Raw genomic sequence first — 23,498 nt, forward strand, 5'->3', positions numbered from 1 at the left:
CTCTCTCTCTCTCTCTCTCTCTCTCGAGGATGCAATCGATAAAGGTGCATACTCGTAGACATGGGAAGAGACAGGTAGATATAAAAAGATGAGTACAGATCGATAGACAGACAGACTGCTGGATAGACAGAGGCATATACATAGACAGTTACACAGATAGAGAAAAGCAGACATAAAAACGAATACAGCTTGACAGAGAGAGACAGAAACAGCAGACAGACGAAGACAAACAGAAAGGCAAACATAAAAAGACAGGATACAGAGATAGATAGACATACAGACAGATAGACAGATGGCTATAGGAAGACAGAAAGAGATAGATGGATACAGGAAGACAGATAGATGTACAAACAGCCTGCAGTGTGTTTCTCTGTTGCGCAGTGAAGTAAGTGTTTGGAAATGTCATGTTTGCCAGCCTTGATTTATGAGCTTACACCCCATTACAGTAAAGCGGGTGTTGCGGTAGTGTGTGTGTGTGTGTGTGTGTGTGTGTGTGTGTGTGTGTGTGTGTGTGTGTGTGTGTGTGTGTGTGTGTGTGTGTGTGTGTGTGTGTGTGTGTGTGTGATTATTAAAGACGGTGGTAACATACGGCGTTGCTTCATAAGTGTATTCTTTATCACCCTCGTTGTTATATGCCGGTAGTTAACACATGCGATCCCTTCCCCCCCCCCTCTCTCTTTCTCCCTGACTTCTTTTCCTCCTTCACTCTCTTCTTCCATATTCATACTCTTCCTCCTCTTCAGCCCCCCTTCTCTGTGACTTCCTTTTCTCATTCACTCTCTTCTCTCATATTCATACACTTCCTCCCTTTCTACCCCTCCCCCCCCTCTCTCTATGACTTCTTCACGCTTCTCATATTCATACACTTCCTCCCTCTCTCTCCTTCCCCCCCCCTCTCTCTCTCTCTCTCTCCTGTCTATTGATTACGGTATTTATAGCCTACCTATCTACTTATCAATCAATCAACACTGATATACTCTCCTACTTACTGCCACATCCCAACGCCTACTTACCTATCAACCAGCCTACCTACACACCAGCACCTACCTACCTACACCAATTTTGTTTATGTTGGTGATGATGATGATGATGATGGTAATGGTGATGATATAATGCTGCTGGTGCTACTGATGATGATGATGATGACAATGGTGATGATATAATGCTGTTGCTACTGATGATGGTGATTTGCCTGTGGCTTCCCCTTACGGGATTAAGGCGTCTGGCTATATAGACAGATAGACAGATAGACTGACTAACTGATAGATAGACAGATAGATCTCTTAAACCCCCTTCAGCTCGGATCATGAACTATCCCCCTTTCAACTTAGACTGGCCCAGATTTTCGTCCTTTTGCGATATATCTTAAGTAATTAAATGGCAGAAAAAGACAATACTACGGCTGCATGTCCTTTCCACTGCACTTCTTCGTGACTAGCACCATAATTTAGCGTCAACCTCTTGTTCCAACGCAGCATTCAAGACGGAGAGATGGTAATTATAGGCTACGTTAAAAAAAAAAAAAGAAAAGTGTAATCAGACTGGACGGCGGATTTTGACTCGTAACCATGGAGACTCATTCCCACCTCTACACCAAGGCTCATTAATTTTATACAACCACAAGTTAATACTCTAGTTGCACCCGTGGGCCAGTTCCATCAGATGAAGCTAAATTGGATATATTGTACCACCATGATTTTTAGTACCACTGCATGACCCTCAGAATCCCCGTTTTCTGTAGAGTCCAAGGGGGGCCTCGTTTAGTTTCGGCTTGATTCGTTTTCGGCAATCAAGTCTATGTCATCACTACCTTTCCATTTAACTCAATTTCACTGCTAAACCCGACAACATCTAACCCAATCCTAACTTTGAAGGTACAAGCCGAATAATATTTCCTTTTGTCTCTCTTAAATTGGCCTTACAACCGAAATGAACCTGCAACGAACTCTCCCAAAACAAACCCTCTCCGGCCCAAAATCAATACAGGCCTGAATACCTTTATCTACGCATTATACCCAAGAAACACATCAGTCTTTCCACGAACTACGACATACACCTTTCAAAATACACACTACATACTAAAATATCACAAATTAACCTGAAAATAAAGAAAAAAAAAATAGTACTGAGGTCATAAATCTAAGAGAGAAATATGGTTACACGAGATGCTTTCCTTTGACTCATAAATCAAACGTTCCCCGACTTATTAAATATCCCTTACAAAATACACATTACATACTAAAATATCACAAATTAACCTAAAAAAAATAAAGAAATAAGGTCAAGAAAGTAACGGAGAAATATGAATACACAAGAGATGCTTTCCTTTCAGTCATAAATCAATTCTTCCACGACTAATGCAATACCCCTTACAAAATACCCATCACATACTATCACAAATAATACCTAGAAAAAAACTGAGGGAATGAGGCTATGAATGCAAGAATGAAATATGGATACACTAGACATGCTTTGCTTTCACTCCACGGCAATCACTCCTTCAACGACTTAGGAAATACACTTTACAAAATACACACTACACATCATGAAATATCTGGAATTAACCTGACAAGAAGAAAAACAGTATTGCCATAAAAGCAAGGAAGAAATATGGATACACAAGACGAGCTTCCCTTTCACTCTCATAAATCATCCTGCCACGAACTTCGATATTCACCTTACCAAATACACACTACATACTATAAAACACTACAAATTAACCTGACAATAAGAAAAATGGTATTAATGTAATAAAGACGAATACAGAGACACGCTTTCCTATCACCAACACCAAGGGCAAATCGGTTCTTTTACGACTTACAATATACACCTTACAAGATATCTTAAAATCATATATACTTCATTTACCTGGAGAAAAAAACGTAATTATAATGACAGGTTTCTAGGATCTGAATATATTGTCTAACGTTAACTAGGAATCAGCCTGACCATGAGTTACAAAATACTACTTGCAAATAATAATAATAATAATAAAAATCGTATTAATAGTGGCAGACTTATATTACTCGCAGCTGGATAAATCATGTCATTAACTGAAAATCAATACTGGAGTTCTCTCAGTCTTACGTGAGAGAGAGAGAGAGAGAGAGAGAGAGAGAGAGAGAGAGAGAGAGAGAGAGAGAGAGAGAGAGAGAGAGAGAGAGAGAGAGAGAGAGAGAGAGGCAAGTATAATGTTTTTGCTTAGCAGTTGAGCCACCTGGTTAAATCAGTTCCAACACGTGAAGGCATCCCTCTTTAGCAGCACCCCTATCACCTCCAAGGCTAACTACATCATTTATATCCCACACTAAATTCAATACTTGGAATAATAGGACATACATATGATACTGCACACTTGTATATCTTTAATGACAGGAAGAATTGTATGAGTGTATCTTTATTTGCCTGTTGTGGACTCTGATACATTAAAACTATTTTCGTGTACAGGGTGAAGTTTGTATAGCTTGACGTGTATTAGACCCTCTCTCTCTCTCTCTCTCTCTCTTTAATGACAGGAAAGAGGAGTGTATCTTTATTGGCTTGCTTTGGCCCTTGATATAGTAATACTCTGTTCGTATATTGGGTGAATTTTGTATATCTGCGTGTATTGGGGATCTCTCTCTCTCTCTCTCTCTCTCTCTTGTTAATTATTATGATCTGGTAACCTATTCGCTACGGGTCTTCTAATAATAATAATAATAATCCATCCATCATCCAATCCTACGTTGCCCCATGAAGAGCGTAGGAGCCCGGGGCTAGGCAGTTGGTCGTGACATTTAAGATGAGTGAATAATAATAATAAAATAATAATAATAATAATGCGTCACTGTAAACTGCACGAAGAATTACGGCTGACGAAAAAATCAATATACTCCACACGCTCTCTCTCTCTCTCTCACTCTCAATTTCCTGTGACTCGACACTTACCAAACCCAACCACTAAACACACACACACACACACACACACACACACACACACACAATCGTTTCGGAAATTTCTTACTCCACCCCTAAAAAAAAAAAAAAATAAAAAAAAAACACCCACAGTACATTCCCTTTGCTTTCACTCAACGGAACTGGACCATCCTTACACCCTGAATAAAAAAAATAAATAAATAAATAAAAATAATCCACATTGATATCCATTCTCTCCACATGACCACACCATCCAGGCACACTCTTCCACCTCGATGTCCACAGTCTTCCTTCCTCCACATCTGTCATGAACATTTTTCTTATCCCATCCACTCTCTAAACTCAACACATGTTTCTAATATATCCCATAACTGCTCTCTCTCCCCCCCCCCTCTCTCTCTCACACACACACACACACACCATAGTCTCAAATCCATGTTAGTTTGGGTACTATACTTAATATCCCTTGGCCTAAAATTATATAAGAATAACCCAGAATATTAATCTGTTAAGGAATATATATTTGTGCCTCACCGCTCCCTAATCCGAGGAGAAAAATGCACTAAGATATTCAGTAACCTAAAAAAAAAACATGGGTAACAGAAATAAGCCTTTACTGGGTTTTATAAGATAGGGATAGCCAGATGATAAGATTAGCTGACAACAACAATAATAATAATAATAATAATAAAAAGAAGAAGAGGAGGAGGAAGAAAGAAAAAGAAATAAAAATAATAATACTAATACTAATACTAATACTAATAATAATAATAAGAAGAAGAAGAAGAAGGAGGAGGAGGAGGAGGAGGAGGAGGAGGAGGGGGAGGAGGAGGAGGGGGAGGAGGAGGAGGAGGAGGAGGAGGAGAAGAAGAAGAAGAAGAGGAGGAGGAGGAGGAGGAGAAGAAGAAGAAGAAGAGGAGGAGGAGGAGGAGGAGAAGAAGAAGAAGAAGAGGAGGAGGAGGAAGAAGAAAGATAATAATAATAATAATAATAATAATAATAACAATAATAATAATAAAACAAGTAAGGACGAAGTAACAATCTCTCTGAACGCAACCAAAGACCTTCAATAACTTAATCCTTAACACCTTTTCACCCCCATAATATGATAAGGATAGCATTGCCTTAAGACTATACATGTTATCAATAATCCTGTTTGTTTTACGATAAGGGAGATACGGTTCCGGCATTACCATATCTAAAAATTCCCACTCTGACCACCACTGAGATTAGATACGGCTTATCAGTAATTCGATTTGTTTTTTCGATTATGTCATTTCTCCCAGTTACACATGAGACCATTACACGGCGTCTTTTAACAATCTGCTTTTATCTGGAGCTGATATTAGGGACCTCGAATGTAAAGTGCTGCTTGTGTCGTAGTCTGGGTGGAATTGTGGTGTGATTTCCTTCTGAGAGAGAGAGAGAGAGAGAGAGAGAGAGAGAGAGAGAGAGAGAGAGAGAGAGAGAGAGAGACTTGAGACGCAGGAAATTGATTTGGAAAGGCAGGTTCCACAGGCAGGCTGGGAAATGCACACGCACACACACAACTACCAGCATTCATACCAACCACAACCACACCTACCAACATTCCTACCACCACCATAACCAACACTACCACAATCTCCCCACCAACCACAACAACCACCATTCCTACGACCACAACTACCACAATCACCCCCGCCAGACGAACAATCCCCCCAGGCACACAGACACACACACACACAAAATAACATTCACCTTTTTCTTTTTTTTTTCCTTCCTCTATCATCTTCCCTCTTGCAAAATATTATCATGTTCTTCCTCTGCTTCCTCCTGCTTTATGATTCCTCCGCCATTTTTTTCGTCATTTCTTCCTTGTTTATATATTAGGCATTCTTCGTGCGTGCGTGCGTGTGTGTGTGTGTGTGTGTGTGTGTGTGTGTGTGTGTGGATCGTACCAAGTAGTTTTGCAACAGTGGGAATATACTGTTGAAGATGATGATGACGGAAGTAGTAGTAATAGTAGCAGTAGTAGCAACAGCAATACCGTATATAATAGTAATTACGGTTCATTTACTATTATTATTATTATCATCACTGCCTCAGCTTCTCCCCTCCTCCAACCCTTTCCAGAGTCTTCTGGGCCATATAACACGAGCAAAACTGGCCAGCGTTTCCGTTTACATCGTCCACCACTTAGGCACAAGGCTTACATGGACCCCTAACGTACCATGGACTCTTAACCCTCCCACATTCACCAAGTACTCAAACATCCTATTCCATCTAACATTCGACGATTTCCTTCAGCTGAGAGTGAATCTGAGGAGCCTCTTTCTTAATACTGTCAAGCTGATTCCGTACAGTACTTTACCTGCCCTGACTCACTGTTTTATAGCCAGTGTACAGTACGAGTAAACTGTACATCATATAAGGCTTACACCCTGGCCCTCTCGTGGTCGGAACAGCTCTAGTACTACATTCCTGTCCAACCAACGCCAGAAGATTTTATTCAGCAGAGAATGGGTCATAATGATAAACACAGAAAACAAGCGTAGGGCCCCAGGCTATTACACTCAGCCTACAATACTCCTTCATTTATAAGTAAAAAAAAATAATAATAATCATAAAAATTCAACTACTAGCTAAATGGATCGTCTTTTTGTCCAGGTAGGCTACGTAGAGTCGGCTTCAAAAGTCTATTCCAGTTAGAAATGCCCTTCCAAAATTTGAGTGACAATACATTTCCTACTTCAACTTACAGCTAGATGGATCAATATTTTGCTCACATATGGAGGACACGTAATCTGGTGCACGGATTAATTTTTTAATTTTCTTTGATAAGTTTTTTCTTCCTCTGTTCATCTTCTGTGAAAATAAAAATAAAAAATGTGTAGTTGGCATCAAAAGTCTAAAATCTGAGAGAGAAAAAAAAAAAGAAATTCAACTAAAAAAAGTATCGTTAATTGTCCGCTGGTGAATACGCAACTTATAAAAATCCACAATGGCCTTTTGGATTCGAAACCTGGTGCGTGAGACTCCACGTGACGTCTTACACACACCAATTAATTCCCTCTCAGGTGCCTGTTACGTTAGGGGGAACATAATACTCGAGTTGTCCCAGGATGAGGCGGTTCACTAGACAGCATTACACGAAAAATCGAAATAACAAAATTAATAATAATAATAATAATAACAGTAATAACAATCAAAATAACAATAATAATACACAAGCAAACTACATACAAAACTCTTAATACAAAAACAAAAATTAAAGCTATATTTACCAAAGATTATGAACTGAAAAAAAATGCACATCAATAAAATATATATACTAAACTCAAAATACAAAGCCAAACAGAATTACATAAAGAAATACATCACACAAAATAAAACAAAAACGGAAAAATAATAATCACAAAACTAAAGAATCTACGTCATTTTGGTTTTCATCTGAGGGAACTGGCTAAATTCTCAACCTATATATAGAGTAATGGTTGTAGGAAATTCTATGAGGCTTGGTAATGGGGCAGGAATGAGTCTCCTTGGTTGCTAGTCACATCAACCCTCCAATCTGACTACACAATGGGGGTCACGCGATATATGGGACACTGTCATGCTCTCTCCATCTACATATCTATTTTTATTTTTATCTACCTATCTATTTCTATCTTTGTCTACCTATCTTAATGTGGATTTAGGCTACAAGCAGATGATCACGTATTACATACATGCGTACGTAGATACACATACATGAAAACATACGGGTGCATAATAGCCTTCTGTACATAGCGGTAGAGTACACACACACACACACACACACACACACACACACATTTACTTCCCGTTATGAGTACGGTACATAACTCTCCAGACACACACACACATTAACACATAGCCTCAGTGCATCCCTGAACACTTGTGTACAATTTCTCCAGGAGACACACACACACACACACACACACACACACACACACACACCATGAATGCCCCACGCAAATGGCACAAAACACACACACACACACACACACACACACACACACACACACACACACACACGCACACACACACACCATGAATGCCCCACGCAAATGGCACAAAACACACACACACACACACACACACACACCATGAATGCCCCACGCAAATGGCACAAAACACACACACACACACACACACACACACACACACACACACACACACACACAATGAATGCCCCACGCAAATCGCACAAAACACACACACACACACACACACACACACACACACACACACACACACACATTTACTTCCCGTTATGAGTACGGTACATAACTCTCCAGACACACACACACATTAACACATAGCCTCAGTGCATCCCTGAACACTTGTGTACAATTTCTCCAGGAGACACACACACACACACACACACACACACACACACACCATGAATGCCCCACGCAAATGGCACAAAACACACACACACACACACACACACACACGCACACACCATGAATGCCCCACGCAAATGGCACAAAACACACACACACACACACGGAAGAACGCATTAACCCAAACACGAACGGAAGCACACTGCAAAGCACAAGACCCACCCACACAAATAGAAGCCATACATATGTAGTCGACGAGATATATATATATATATATATATATATATATATATATATATATATAGAGAGAGAGAGAGAGAGAGAGAGAGAGAGAGAGAGAGAGAGAGGAGGGGGGGGCGAGAATGCATAGAATAACAAGGTAGATATTTGGCTGCCTACAGAGAGAGAGAGAGAGAGAGAGAGAGAGAGAGAGAGATTTACCTTCTCCTTTGTTTACAGAAAAGAACAAAATACGTAGCAAACAAAGGAATGAAAGGAAAGAAAGGGGAAATACGTGTATATAAACTGAGTGCAAGATATAACAATGGAAAGGAATCACGAAGGAAAGAAAGACAGATAAAGGAAGAAGAATCAGACGAGTGCAAAATACAAGACTCAACACAAATGAGATTACGAACAGGGCGACCCAGTTAAAGACAGACAAAAAAAAAAATAAATAAATAAATAAATAAAGTACGGCAAGGACAGTGCAAGTCATTTCGAGATATGGTATTTTTCTCAACCTGTAATAAAGGTGAAAAAAGGAGAGAATGAGAAATACAAACAGGATGCAGTCAGCTGGTTGCAGAGATGTAATAAAAAAAATGAAAGGAAAAGAGAGAGAGAGAGAGAGAGAGTGTAAAGGAAAAGAACACAACTAAAAGCGAGTGAATGGAGAAAGACATTAGAGATAGGCACAGATAATAAAATTAAATAAATGAGTACAACAAATAGGTCAAGGTTAGGGGAATAGAGAAAGACATTAGACAGAGGTCAAGGCAATAAAATAAAGAAAATAATAAGTGAATAAATAAGAATAAGACAAGGCTAGGGCAAGCAATTTATTTTCCCGCCACGTCCACTCTCTCTCCTTATCAACTGCGGTTCTAGGTAAGTCAGTGAAAGCGCAGTCTAAAAGAATCTCTCTCTCTCACTCTCTCTCTCTCTCGGCTAACACACCATGAGTAGGTTACCGGTATAGATTTTTTCCTTTTTTTTTTGGCTAACATCATGACTAGAATATACAAGTACTGCATTATCTTTTTTTCTTCTTGTTTTTTTTTTTTTGGGGGGGTTAACACATGACTGGGTTATATTGTGTAATTCTCTCTCTCTCTCTCTCTCTCTCTCTCTCTAACATGACTGCGCTACTCCACGAAGACATGCGATGGAAGGATGTAGAGCCGTAGCATTGCCTCTTTCTGCCACTGAGCTACGTGTAATAAGCTGCAAAAGGATGAAATTCTGGGCCAACTTAAGAGTAAAAAGGTCATAATTAAAAGGAACAGAGCATAACCTACTGTAAGTGGTGACATGTAGAGGTGTATGGTATGTAGGAGGACTGCTGGGCCTTGATAGCAGGCTGTGAAGCCTATGCCCAGAGTCGGACACACACACACACACACACACACACACACACACACAAAGCATATAACATCCGAGTTCTACCCTTGAGAGCATATCTTGTGAGCATTACCTGTGAGTATTAGTTTTTGTGATTACGTTGCCTATACTTTAAGTGTTTGCCTTGTGAGTATTATATTAGTGAGCATAGGTTATAGGTTGTTTATCTGTCTTGTAAGGAAAGGCTATTGCTTCTTTACATTCGTCTTGTGAGCATAAGTGTAACCATGTATCTTAGGAGTAGTCATATAAGTAAAGTCTCTTGGGCACTTCTGCTTCGTGAACATTAAGGAGCTTGACACTACATCTGGAGCAGCATTGTGTCCTCGAAACATAGCTTGAATCTCGTAGGATATTTAACACATCCTGAGAAACAATCACTTAGAACATAGCCTTAATCTTGTGGGAAGCATAACACATACGGTACTGATAAACATTGTCTTCCAAACAGTCTTAATCTTGTTGGAAGCATACAGGTGACACATACTGATAAACACTGTCTTTTAAATATAGCCTTAATCTTGCACGAAGCATAACACAACTTGATAAACATTTAGCATCTAAAACAGCCTAAATCTTGTAAGAAGTACCGGTATAACAAATTTTAAACACATCATCAATATTAATGGAAACACAACACATCCTGACGAACATCTGTCTTCTAAACATAGCCTTCGTCTCGTATTCTAGGCTCCTCAAGGAATTCTCCACCCTGTCGTTCTCATGAGGAATAACAATGAATCCGACTGCATCCGGATTTCCTGTGACGTCACCAGCCCGCAGCGAAGGAGAGAGCGTAAGAAAAGTGAATGGAGGTAAAGGCATCTTGTGTGTGTGTGTGTGTGTGTGTGTGTGTGTGTGTGTGTGTGTGTGTACTAAACTATTTTAACCCTAACTTGGTCTAAAACTACCATCTTTCAATCTTGAATCTTCAGTTTAACACCAGAGTAAGGTACTAATCACGAAGAAGTGCCATGAAAAGTATGTAGTGCCGTAGTATTGTCTCTGCCACTGAGCTACGTGAAATAAGCTGCAAAAAGGCGAAAATTTGGGCCAAGTTAAAGTGAGAGAGATAATTAGACAGACTAAAAGTGTCATGACTGTCAATATGGATGGTCTTATTTAACCCTCTAATCACGTATCTAGCCCACTGACAGAGAGAGAGAGAGAGAGAGAGAGAGAGAGAGAGAGAGAGAGAGAGAGATTATGGGTAGTCATCCTTTTTTTGCAACTTTATTTGAAGCTTTTTTTTTTTTTTTCTATCCAGTTTTCATTCCTTTTTCTTCTCGTTATTTATTTCACTAATGTTATATATATATATATTTAACTTTTAACAATGCATATATACCGCAGCTTTATATCCAGTTATCGGAATAATTCATTAATTTTCAAACTCCTATCACTCTCAGATGAATAAACTCGTCAAACGTTTCCTGGATTAGAATAAGAGGGAATAAACTAGTCAAACGTTTCCCGGATTACAATAAGATGGAATAAACTCTTCAAACGTTTCCTGGATTACATTAGGAGGGAATAATCTTGTCAAACGTTTCCTGGCTTAGAGTAAGGGGGAATAAAATCGCTAAACGTTTACTAGATTAATTACGTGGAAATAAACCCATCAAACGTTTCCTGGCTTAGAATAAGAGTTGACCCCACCATGAGAAGGGAAATGCCACCTCTTGACTAACTTTTTTTTTTCTCACCTTTTCTCTTCCAGTTCTTACTTTCATTTGCTTTTTTTTATTCCTTAACATTTACTCTTTTGTGTTTCTATATTTTTTTATCCAAAATTCCTTTCAACTTTCAGCTTTAAATATTCTGCTTTCTTTATTCTCGCCACAGTCTCTATTATTTTCATTATTTATTGCACTACACCACAAATTTTCCTGCATCTAAAAACTCCCATATAACTTTAAATAATAAGAATTTTGCATTTTTTTCGAATTTTACTATACATATTTCAATGACAGGAAAACAGATGGACAGATAGACAGATGGATATACACAGATGGACAGATAGATAGGATGATAGATATACACAGATAGATACAGAGAGGAAGACTGATATGCATAGCTGGACATACAAATAGGAATAGATATTTTTTTTTATATAAATAACAGAACGGAGGAAGGAAAAACAAATGGGTAAAAAAAAAAATAATCCATACACCAGATTACTGGTGCCCTCTGTTCATAAAATATCTGTAACAGTTAGACTTGAACAGTTGTGGGTTGAAATTTGGAGGAAAACAACTATGGGGAAGCGAGTTCCAGAGAGATGCAGTTCGGGGAATGAAAGAATTCTGATAGGCAGAAGTTCTGCAATATGGTTGAGTGACATTCCAGTCATGAGCGCTACCAGATGCCCGTGTAGCACGAGGGAAGGCATGGAGAGGTGGCACCATGGACGCAACTTCGTCTGAGCATTTGCCAAAAAAATATCTGTAAAATAATGCAAGGGAGGCAACATTCCTTCTTACTTGCAGGGGAGGTAGTTTATATGTAATGGCAGGGTTGTTAATGATTCTAACGGCTTTATTCTGAATTTTGTCTAGTTGTCTTAATGCAACCTCTCCACAACCATTCCACAAGGGTGAGCAATATTCAAGCTGAGAGCGCACATGACTCTTGTAAATTATAGCTAACTGCTCATCGGCGAAGAAGTTACGGACTCTGTACAATAATCCAAGTTTCTTTGAGGCGGTTTTAGCAAGTGATCTGACATGAGAGGTCCAGCTGAGGGCACTGTTAAGTGAGACACCAAGAATTTCAATACTTTTGGAGATGGGAATATTAGTAGCATTGAAGGTAATGTACGAATCTGGCAATATCTGTCTATTAGTAAACTGTATATATTTAGTTTTACTAGCATTAAAAGAGACAAGGTTGTTTTGTCCCCATTCACTGATGGTAGATAGATCTTTATTTATGGAGATGGCTGTACTGAGTTGAGAGGTAGAGATATTAGACTTTGTAAATGGATGTCTGAGTGTGAATGAACTATGTAGTGTTGAGTCATCTGCATATGAGTGAATGGGATCGTGAGTGACAGATAAGAGATCATTAATATGAACCAGAAATAGGGTTGGCGCCAGAACTGATCCCTGCGGCACGCCGGCGTTAATTGAGTGGAAATTCGAATATACATCATCTACTTTTACTCTTATTTTCCTGTCACTAAGATAAGAAGAAATCAAAGGAACAAAAGACGTTAGTCCATAGCAAGGGAGTTTGGACAGCAGGGAACGGTGCCATACTCTGTCGAAAGCTTCAGAGATATCAAGAGCTACTGCATGAGTTTCTCCAAAAAGATCAATTGATTGATGGATGGTATGAGTTAAGAGACTGAGTATGTCAATGGTGGATCTTTCGTGGCGAAAACCGTATTGTCTATCACTAATTAAGTTGTTGGATTCAAGATGTTTAACAATATGCTTATTAATTAAAGTTTCAAATACCTTACCAAGAGAAGATGTGACAGCTATTGGTCTGTAATTGGAGGGGTCAGACGAACTTCCTTTCTTCGGAACTGGGTGGATATTGGCTTCTTTCCATGAATTTGGGAATAAAGAAGTACGTATGCATAGTCTGAATAATTTAGCTAGGACAGAGGCAAGTTCAGGGGAACACTTTTTCAAAACAATTGGCGGAATTCCATCTGGGCCTGGAGCTTTGTTGGTAGGTAAATTGTCTAGGATGGATTTTACGTATCTTGTCTGTATTTTAAGTGGGGCAATTTCGGGAGAATCAAGTTCCAGTACTGAGACATTCTGGCTGGTATCATCTATGGTAGAGTTTCTTGCAAAGGTACTAGCAAAGATATCTGCTTTCCCACGTGGGTCATTTGTAATGATGCCATCTGAAGATTTTAGTGGGGGAATGGAAGATGACTTGTTAAAGTTATTATTGAAAGAATTAAGAGTTGACCAGAATATTCTATTGTCATTAGGGTTGTTAAGTAGTTTTGATGCTTGCTTTTGAAGAAAGTTTGATTTAGATAGATTTAATACAGCTTTTGCATGATTTCTAGCAATTTTAAACTGGGAGAGTGATTCAGATGTTTTTTATTTTAAGTAAGAGTTATATGCTAATGACTTTTGGGCTGTTGCTCTGGCACAATTGCCATCAAACCATTTTGGAGAGTTTGATCTTTTGGTGAACTGTTGACTTGGTATGAATAAATCCATACCAGCTAGTATTAAGTCGCAAATGTGGGACTGGGTAGAATTGGGATCACTAGAGAAGAAAGACTGCCATGGAACATCAGCAAGATAATTTCTAAATCCATCCCAGTCTGCCCTGTCAAAGTGCCATCGGGTCACCCTGACAGATTCAGAATGGGGAGGTGCAGGAGGGTTAACTAATGAGGCTTTGATGAGATTGTGGTCAGAAGACCCAAGTGGTGACAGTACCTCTATCCTGTACTGATCTGGATTATTTGTCAAGAATAAATCCAAGAGATGGGCATTATGGTCAGGATTATCAGGTATTCTGGTTGGTTGCTTTACCAACTGGGTGAGATTAAACGATTCCGCAAACAGCTCACATTCCAGACCATCGTCGTCAGTCTGGGCAGAATGCAATAACCATTCAACATTGTGTATGTTAAAATCACCCAAAATGGTAATTTCGTTGCCAAGGGCAAGGTCAAGGTTACTCAACTGAGTGGATATGGAATCAAATACACTGGGTTCCGAAGAAGCATTGGGGGAACGATAAACTACACAGATATATTTGGTAATGTTTTGGTAATTTAATTTATATAACGAGTAATCAAAACTGGATGAAGTGAAGTTTAAAATAGTGTCAACTGCATATTGGGATTTGATATAACAACAGGTGACGCCCTTGTTTCGAAAGTTTGTAAGGAGATGGTAACCGGGAAAACAAAATGGAGATATATCAGTGGAGGGTGAGATTTGTGGTTCTGTGAGGAAAAGGGCCAAAGGGGATATGGACTGAAGGAAAAAATGAACTGAGTTTAAATTTGTGGTAAGGCCGCGGATGTTGGTAAAGAATAAGACCGCACCGTCACCTCTTCGCCGACGAGCATTCCCGGAAATAGCAACAGTCGCTGCCGGCACAGTCGCTTGATGGCGACCGGGAGGACCCTGTGCCTCCAGCCCTACCCTGCCGGTGGTGGCAATCCGAGGTACCACCTCATTTGATAGTAAGAGTGCAGCGGCCATTACTAAAGATGTGAATAGAAGGTGTGATATGTTATGCGCATGTAGTGTGGTGTAGACAGTTGAAGGTAGAGGTATTATGAGAGCATGCTGGCCTACTCTCTGTGTAAATGAATGCACTGAAAATGTTCAGAAAAGGGAGATGGTCAGGATCAAGTCCTGAGGGCTGGTGAAACGGGAGCTCCAGCTCTCCCTATCACCAGCTTGCCATCAACCTCGGGAGTACTGCCCTGTTCGACTGGTGCTACAGTCTACTCCACATATACATACTCGTAGATACATACAAAGACAGCTATACATAAATGGACAGATACGGTACAGATACAAAGATATACATACACAGATGGACAAATACATACACATACCGTGGATGGACAGACAGATATACATAGATTGAGACGGTAAACTGATATTTCCTATGCAGTACAGGTATAGATTTTCTGTTGGTAAGCTTTTATTGTATCGGTGTTTCCTTCTTCAACTTCATTGTAGGTTATATTTATTTTTATCATGTTTTTCCCTTACTTTCACTGTTCTTAGCATTCTGACCTCTCTATCGGCATCTTTGTCTCTAACACACACACACACACACACACAAAGACGCTCCCTCGATCACATTCCGTACCATATTTTTTTCTTTATCTAGTACCGCTCCTCTCAATACGGAGATAAATATAGAAATGAACTCGCACAAAACAAGCCATACAGAGGTCACATCCGTTTCACACACACACACACACACACACACACACTTTGTATTAGTCGCATGGCTGGGTACACCCTTTGTCCGTGCTCCGCAGTATCGTCATCATCATTCTTCGCTCCTTTAATCTGATGATGTGTTTTCGAGTGTCCTCATAAGACTATTGTTTGTTAAGTAGGCGCAGATTATCGTCCTTTTGCAGTTAATTTCCCGTAGTAAAGACAATGTTGTTGCTCTACATCATTCCCACAGCACTTCTTCGTGACTAGTACCATATCTATTGTAACTCTATTGTTACAACTCAGTATTCAAGGTGGAAAGAAGTCAATTTTTGGCTAAGAGTAAAAAGTCTCGAGTCAATAACATACTCGGTATCAAACATAACCACTACCAATCTCTCTCTCACAGCAACAATGTGTACCCTCTGACTTCATTCCTACTGGAAATGAGTAGTAAGACCTTGGGGTACACCAGCTACTTGTCCTTGTAACCCCCTTTCATAACAAATTCACACACACACACACACACACACACACAATTTCAACTAGCATTTAGGCCTAACATACACATCCGTATCTCTTTCATCACCGTATAAAAACACCAAACATACATAATAACATACGCTTCCCTCCCCCTGTCTCTTCAATTACCTTATATCAAAAAGTTGCACATCATACATCCGGCCTACCCCCCCCCCTCTCTCTCCTGTACTACACTGGTAGGTGAATCCATTGTGTCAGCAAGGACACGCACGGTACTTAGCAACATCACAACACTCACCAATCCCCATTTTTAATTTAATACCATGATTCCTTCTCCCTCCCTCCCTCTCTCTCACACACACACATACACACAATCCCAATCCCTAGTTTTAGCTTTTTGATACTATGATTCTCTCTCTCTCTCTCTCTCTCACACACACACACACTCAGAAATCAATCCCTGTTTTAGCTTTTTGATACTATGATTCTCTCTCTCTCTCTCTCACACACACACACACACACACACACACACACACACTCAGAAATCAATCCCTGTTTTAGCTTTTTGATACTATGATTCTCTCTCTCTCTCACACACACACTCAGAAATCAATCCCTTGTTTTAGCTTTTTTATTCCTATGACACACTCTCTCTCTCTCTCTCTCTCCCTCTCTCTCTCACACACACACACAGACAGAAATCAATCCCTGTTTTAGCTTTTTTATTCCCATGGCTCTCTCTCTCTCTCTCTCTCTCACACACACACACACACACACATACACAAATCAATCCTTATTTTAACTTTTTTATTCCTATGACTCTCTCTCTCTCTCTCTCTCTCTCTCTCACACACACACACACACACACACACACACACACACATATCAATCCTTATTCTAGCTTTTTTATTCCTGATTCTCTCTCTCTCTCTCTCTCTCTCTCATCATCAGACTATTCCACTTCTGTAGCCTAATATCTAGTGGTAATGAAGGAGTTAACGAAGGCTCTATCTAACCCCTCTACAATCATAACCTATCCAAACTACAACTACCACTATAACCTACCAAAACTACCACCACCACAACCACAACTACCACAATCAAGTACCACTGCATAAGAAACCATCATCACAATAACCACAACAAAAATTCTCAACCACAACCATCACAACCACAACTACCAAAATCATTAACCACAACTATCATCACAACCACCACAATCATCACAGCCACCACAATAATTAACCCCAGCTACCATCACGACCACCACCATCCTTAACCTCAACTATCATCACAACCACCACAATCATTAACCACAACTACCATCACAACCACCACAATCATTAACCAGAAGTATCATCACAATCACCACAATCATTAACCACAAGTACCATTACAACCACCACAATCATTAACCACAACTACCATCACAACCACCACAATCATTAACCACAACTACCATCACAACCACCACAATCATTAACCACAACTACCACAATCATTAACCACAACTATCATCACAACCACCACAATAATTAACCACAACTACCATCACAACCACCACAATAATTAACAACTATCATCACAACCACCACAATAATTAACCACAACTACCACAATCATTAACCACAACTATCATCACAACCACCACAATAATTAACCACAACTACCACAATCATTAACCACAACTATCATCACAACCACCACAATAATTAACCACAACTACCACAATCATTAACCACAACTATCATCACAACCACCACAATAATTAACCACAACTACCACAATCATTAACCACAACTATCATCACAACCACCACAATAATTAACCACAACTACCATCACAACCACCACAATAATTAACCACAACTATCATCACAACCACCACAATAATTAACCACAACTACCATCACAACCACCACAATAATTAACCACAACTATCATCACAACCACCACAATAATTAACCACAACTACCATCACAACCACCACAATAATTAACCACAACTATCATCACAACCACCACAATAATTAACCACAACTATCATCACAACCACCGCCACCAAGACAACCAACCATTATCACAAAAATGACCACAATCAATCACAATTACCACAATCAAGATCTCAAGCCCCATCCAGCCTTCTTGAGTTATCAGAAGAGGCAGGATGATTGCCCTGATGCCCGTCCAGGATGCAACACAGCACCCCATACTATTAAACACATTATGGAAGACTACATTGCACACCATCGCCTGCACCAACAACACAACACACACTCCTTGAGACCTCAGTGGGAAAGCCCGGTCTCAGCCGTGGCCTTCCTTAGGGCTCGGGGCTGTTCGGCCAGACTGCCTACCGATCAACAACCACTACTACTACCACAATCGCAGCCACATTTAGCCATAACTACTATCACAACCACCACCACAATTAGCCAAAATACCATCACAACCACCACCACAATTAGCCACAACTACCATCATAACCACCACCACAATTAGCCACAACTACCATCACAACCACCACCACAATTAGCCACAACTATCATCACAACCACCACCACAATTAGCCACAACTATCACAACCACCACCACAATTAGCCACAACTACCATCACAACCACCACCACAATTAGCCACAACTACCATCACAACCACCACCACAATTAGCCACAACTACCATCACAATCACCACCACAATTAGCCACAACTACCATCACAACCACCACCACAATTAGCCATAACCACCATCACAACCACCACCACAATTAGCCACAACTATCATCACAACCACCACCACAATTAGCCACAACTACCTTCACAACCACCACCACAATTAGCCACAACTACCATCACTACCACCACCACCACAATCACAACCACAACTACCAATCAACACCCACCACCCACTGTCAAGGTTTATAAAGAATTACACGGATAATATCTTCTTTCTCTGCCTAAGCACGTCTTCCTTCCAAGGTTAGTAAATATAAACTGATAAATAAACAGATACAGATACATAGACGGCCGGATAAATGAACGGATGGATGACTGGGCAGATACAAATACTTTTAGTTAAATATAAACAGAGAGAGAGAGAGAGAGAGGGAGAGAGAGAATAATATTTTTAAAAAGTAGCTTACTGTATTTGACAGTTTAATAGCAATCAGTTACTATATAAGCCTCTACTCGCAGTTCATTACATTTAAAAAGTATAATCATCCCAACTGTACATCCTGCTATGAAATGGGGATAGGGAAATTCCACACACACACACACACACACACACACACACACACAGAAAGGGAAATGGCTAAACGATAATAAATGAGAAGAAGAGGCCAATAACGGGAAAAATGTTACACTAGAAATCTCTTAGCTAAACATTATTTACAGAACGTATAAGCCTCACAATAATAATAATAATAATAATAATAATAATAAAAGATGAGGAAGATGAAGGTAACAAAATAATAAACAAGAGGAAGAACAAGATGGATGATGATAATAATAATTAATAATAATAATAATAATAATACCGTAACATGAAGATGAGGAAAATGAAGATAATAACAAAATAATAAACAATAGGAAGAACAAAATGGATGATGATGATGATGAAAATAATAATAATAATAATAATAATCTTTCCTTACCTTGTCTACGATGGAATTATAGATCGTAGGAAAGACACCCAAGAAGACAGCGCACAGTACTACCAACACCCCACCCACGCCCGTCAGTATGCCCACCACACGCATTGGCAACATTGTTCTTTTGGTGGTGATTGGGTGGTTGTGATTGGCTGTGTGGCGAGACGTGATTGGGTTGTTAGGAGGAGGATTAGGTGGTCAGGAGGCTAAAGGCGCGAAAGAGGGATTAGGAGGTTGTTTGGGGGAATGATTAGGTTGTACGAAGTTAGGTGGGTGATTAGGTTGCTAGAAGGCTGTTAGGGTGTGACTGGGAAGCAGTTTGAGTTGTTGGGGGACTGTCAGGTAGATGATTGGGTGGTTACGAGGCTGTTGGACGCGACTGGGTAGTTAGGAAGCTGAAGAGGAAGGACTGGGCAATTATACAGCAGATTTGGTGGCTTAAGTGAGTGGAAAATTAATATCCAGTAAGGAAGCTATGTGAGTCTCAGCATTTCGAAAAAAAAAGAAAGAGTTAAATTTTGATGCAAATGTTAAACCAGTTATTAAAATGTGCCAGGATCAGTTTGGTTATTAGCTGATTGGAATGAAGGCTGCATAAGGGTTGGACTAATTAGGTGTACGTTTAATATTGAAAGATTAAGTTACTGAAATGTTTAAAACTGTCGTTCAGTTTACAATGTTAGTTACTACGTTATTAAATGAGTTAAATGGACAGGCATGGATAACATAAGGATTGGCTGGATTTGGTCTACTGCAGGTTGGAATTGTTATACTCCAATTGGAAGGTTACAATGGTCGTTAAAATATACCCGGATTAGTTAGTACATTGTTAGACTTCTGATTGGATTGGCAAGGATGCAAAAGGATTAGGTTTGGGTGAATTATTGGATAAGATTTTGAAGAACTGGTTAGGATTGTGGCCTTAGTGTGATTGGAGGATAAATTTGAAAGGACTGAGGTAGGTTGCAAAAGGACTGGAAGGATGGATTAGGCCTACGTTAAATGAAGTTAATAAGGCAGGAAAATTAATAGGTTAGTTCCAGTGTCTTGATAATTCTACTAAATTGAGTGACTGGATAGGATCAGGCTGCAAAAGGATTGGATGGGTGGACTGTCTTGGTTAAATACGGTTATTAGTATTACGTGACCCAGTCTCGCTTCTCAGGCTTTTCTTCCAACGCCTCTGAAGTCTTTCCGTCACAGATCACATAAAGAATTTTACTTGTGGCGGTGAAACGTTGTGAATATATAGCCGGTAAGATTTTCTTCTCACGTTTTTACAAATTCCTCAATATTTTCAGCTTTCACCGTGGATTTCAAGTCACCACCGTCAAAATCACAGGTTATTCTCCTATTACCAACACCTTCTACTCACGGTTCTTGACTTACGGTTAAAATAGAGGCTTAAAACAAGAGCTAACGGTTATCACAGAACAGAGAGCACAGGAGCGAGCGGTGTACGTCCCCACCCTTCGGAGGCGAGCAACGTTCTAGGAGCCTTCGAGTAAGTTGGGTTGCCAAATCCAAAGCCACTAGTAACGCTACACTTGCTCTCAAAATCCGCTACGACGGACCGGATCCAGCATTGTGGAAAAAGGGGATGGCGGTCATTCCTAGAAGAATTTCCACAATCAATTTTAACAGTTGGATGGAAATGCGTTTTTATTCAAATTGCTCTAATCATGAGATTACAGCAATATGAGCTAATGCAGTATTTGTTGGCTATATTTTGGTAAGCATCATTGTTTATTTTCATTACAGGTATTCATTGGTCTGCCCAAAATATATAGGGTGAACACCTAACACAATCCCCCCTAAATTCTTGACTGTAGAATGTCTGAATACAAAAAAAAATCTCCGGAGAATCGCTAGAGAGTGCTACAGTTTCCAGAATATCAATGAGTCTATGTAAAATTTCTAATATACAGGTAGATTTTCTTGCTGCTAAACGCTAATAGTTCTTTCTAAATGGAGGGTAATGTCCTAAGATTTAGCATAAATATGCTAGACTGGCAACACTATTGGAGTGACTCGCAGCCCAAGCGTTTAGGCAGATGTCCTTGACGTTTCACATGTTTTCGTCGAATTTCAATTAGTGCTTTCAAGTTTCTCCTCCCCTTTTTTCGATAACCTTCATCCAGTCTTCTCCCAACCATGTCTAATCATTGCAAAGTTTATTTTAATTACGTAGATGCTTTTAATACTAAGGTAGAGTGTTTAGTGTCTTTGCTAATAACGTAAAAGGGTTTCATCATGACCACTGTCTTTGCAAAATTTTTCGTTGACTTTGTAGTGGCGTTCTTGTAACTCCAGGATGGTCGTGGTTATTCGTAGAGATTAAATTTTCCACTCCTTTGATCTTTTTCGCATTGGAGCTCCTTTTATAATGAACTTTTGGAACCTTTTTAATTACTGGAGAGTTCAAAAGCCTCGCTGACAAGAGCAAAATATTTTCTCAGACGGACATTCACCTAAAAAAAGAAAAAAAAAATGATGCCGAACCGTTCTTATCGTTTATTCCTCCTCAGAAGCTCTTCATGCTGCAATGATCCAATTTTCCATTCCCAGGATATACAAACACGCGGTCAATTGTCAAGATTTTTTTCCCCAGGAGATAAGAGACAAAGGAAGATTTCGTCACTCGCCTTCCCTTGCCGTCCACAGTTCACTCACTTCAGTGGTGCTTTTCGTCCTTTTGCAGCTTATTTCCCTTACCTCGCTGGCGGGAGAAGACATTATCACATCCCTGCCTCTTCTCCATAGCACTTCTTCGTGACTGGCGCCATATTATGATTTGCATTACAGCCCAGCGTTACAAATATAGCTGCTAATTTTGCGCCATACTTATCCTAAAATTGCCAAATCTTCGTCTTGCATGTTCAGTTATATTACATTCCCACTAGATTACGATGCTAATCACGAAGAAGTGCAATGGAAAGTATGTAGAACCGACGCATTGTCCTTTTCTGCTGTTATTGCTCTTCATATAACTTGGAAACAGCATCTTATTACTTTGGAACATCTTTTTACCTTGAAACAGCATCTTATTACCTTGAAACAGCATCTTATTACCTTGAAACAGCATCTTATTAATTAGAAACAGCATCTTATTGCCTTGAAACAGCCTATTATTATTTTGAAATAGCATCTTATTACTTTGAAACCATCTTATTACCTTGAAACAGCATCATATTACTTTGAAACAGGATCTTATTAATTAGAAACAGCATCTTATTGCCTTGAAACAGCCTATTATTACTTTGAAATAGCATCTTATTACTTTGAAATCATCTTATTACCTTGAGACAGCATCTTATTATCTTGAAACAGCATCATATTACTTTAAAACAGCATCTTATTGCCTTGAAACAGCCTATTATTATTTTGAAACATCTTATTACCTTGAAACAGCATCTTATTAATTAGAAATAGCATCTTATTGCCTTGAAACAGCCTATTATTACTTTGAAACCATCTTATTACCTTGAGACAGCATCATATTACTTTGAAATCATCCTATTACTTTAAAACAGCATCTTATTGCCCTGAAACAGCCTAATATTACTTTGACACCTCATATCATTACT

General features: G+C 39.5%; 1 protein-coding gene across 1 annotated transcript in view; it reads right to left on the reverse strand.

The window, feature by feature from the left end:
* Positions 1–20,028, reverse strand: part of LOC145399426 (lysosome membrane protein 2-like) — a 59,881-nt gene extending 39,853 nt beyond the window's left edge. The window contains exon 1 of the mRNA XM_080272043.1: positions 19,915–20,028. Within this exon, the coding sequence (XP_080128169.1) occupies positions 19,915–20,028 (114 nt within the window). The remainder of the gene's footprint in view (positions 1–19,914) is intronic.
* Between the last annotated feature and the right edge of the window lie 3,470 nt (positions 20,029–23,498).

This window comes from Coenobita brevimanus, chromosome 49, assembly GCF_032717465.1.
Source record: "Coenobita brevimanus isolate Jiangsu-jjx chromosome 49, ASM3271746v2, whole genome shotgun sequence".
In the NCBI taxonomy this organism is placed as follows: Eukaryota; Metazoa; Arthropoda; class Malacostraca; order Decapoda; family Coenobitidae; genus Coenobita; species Coenobita brevimanus.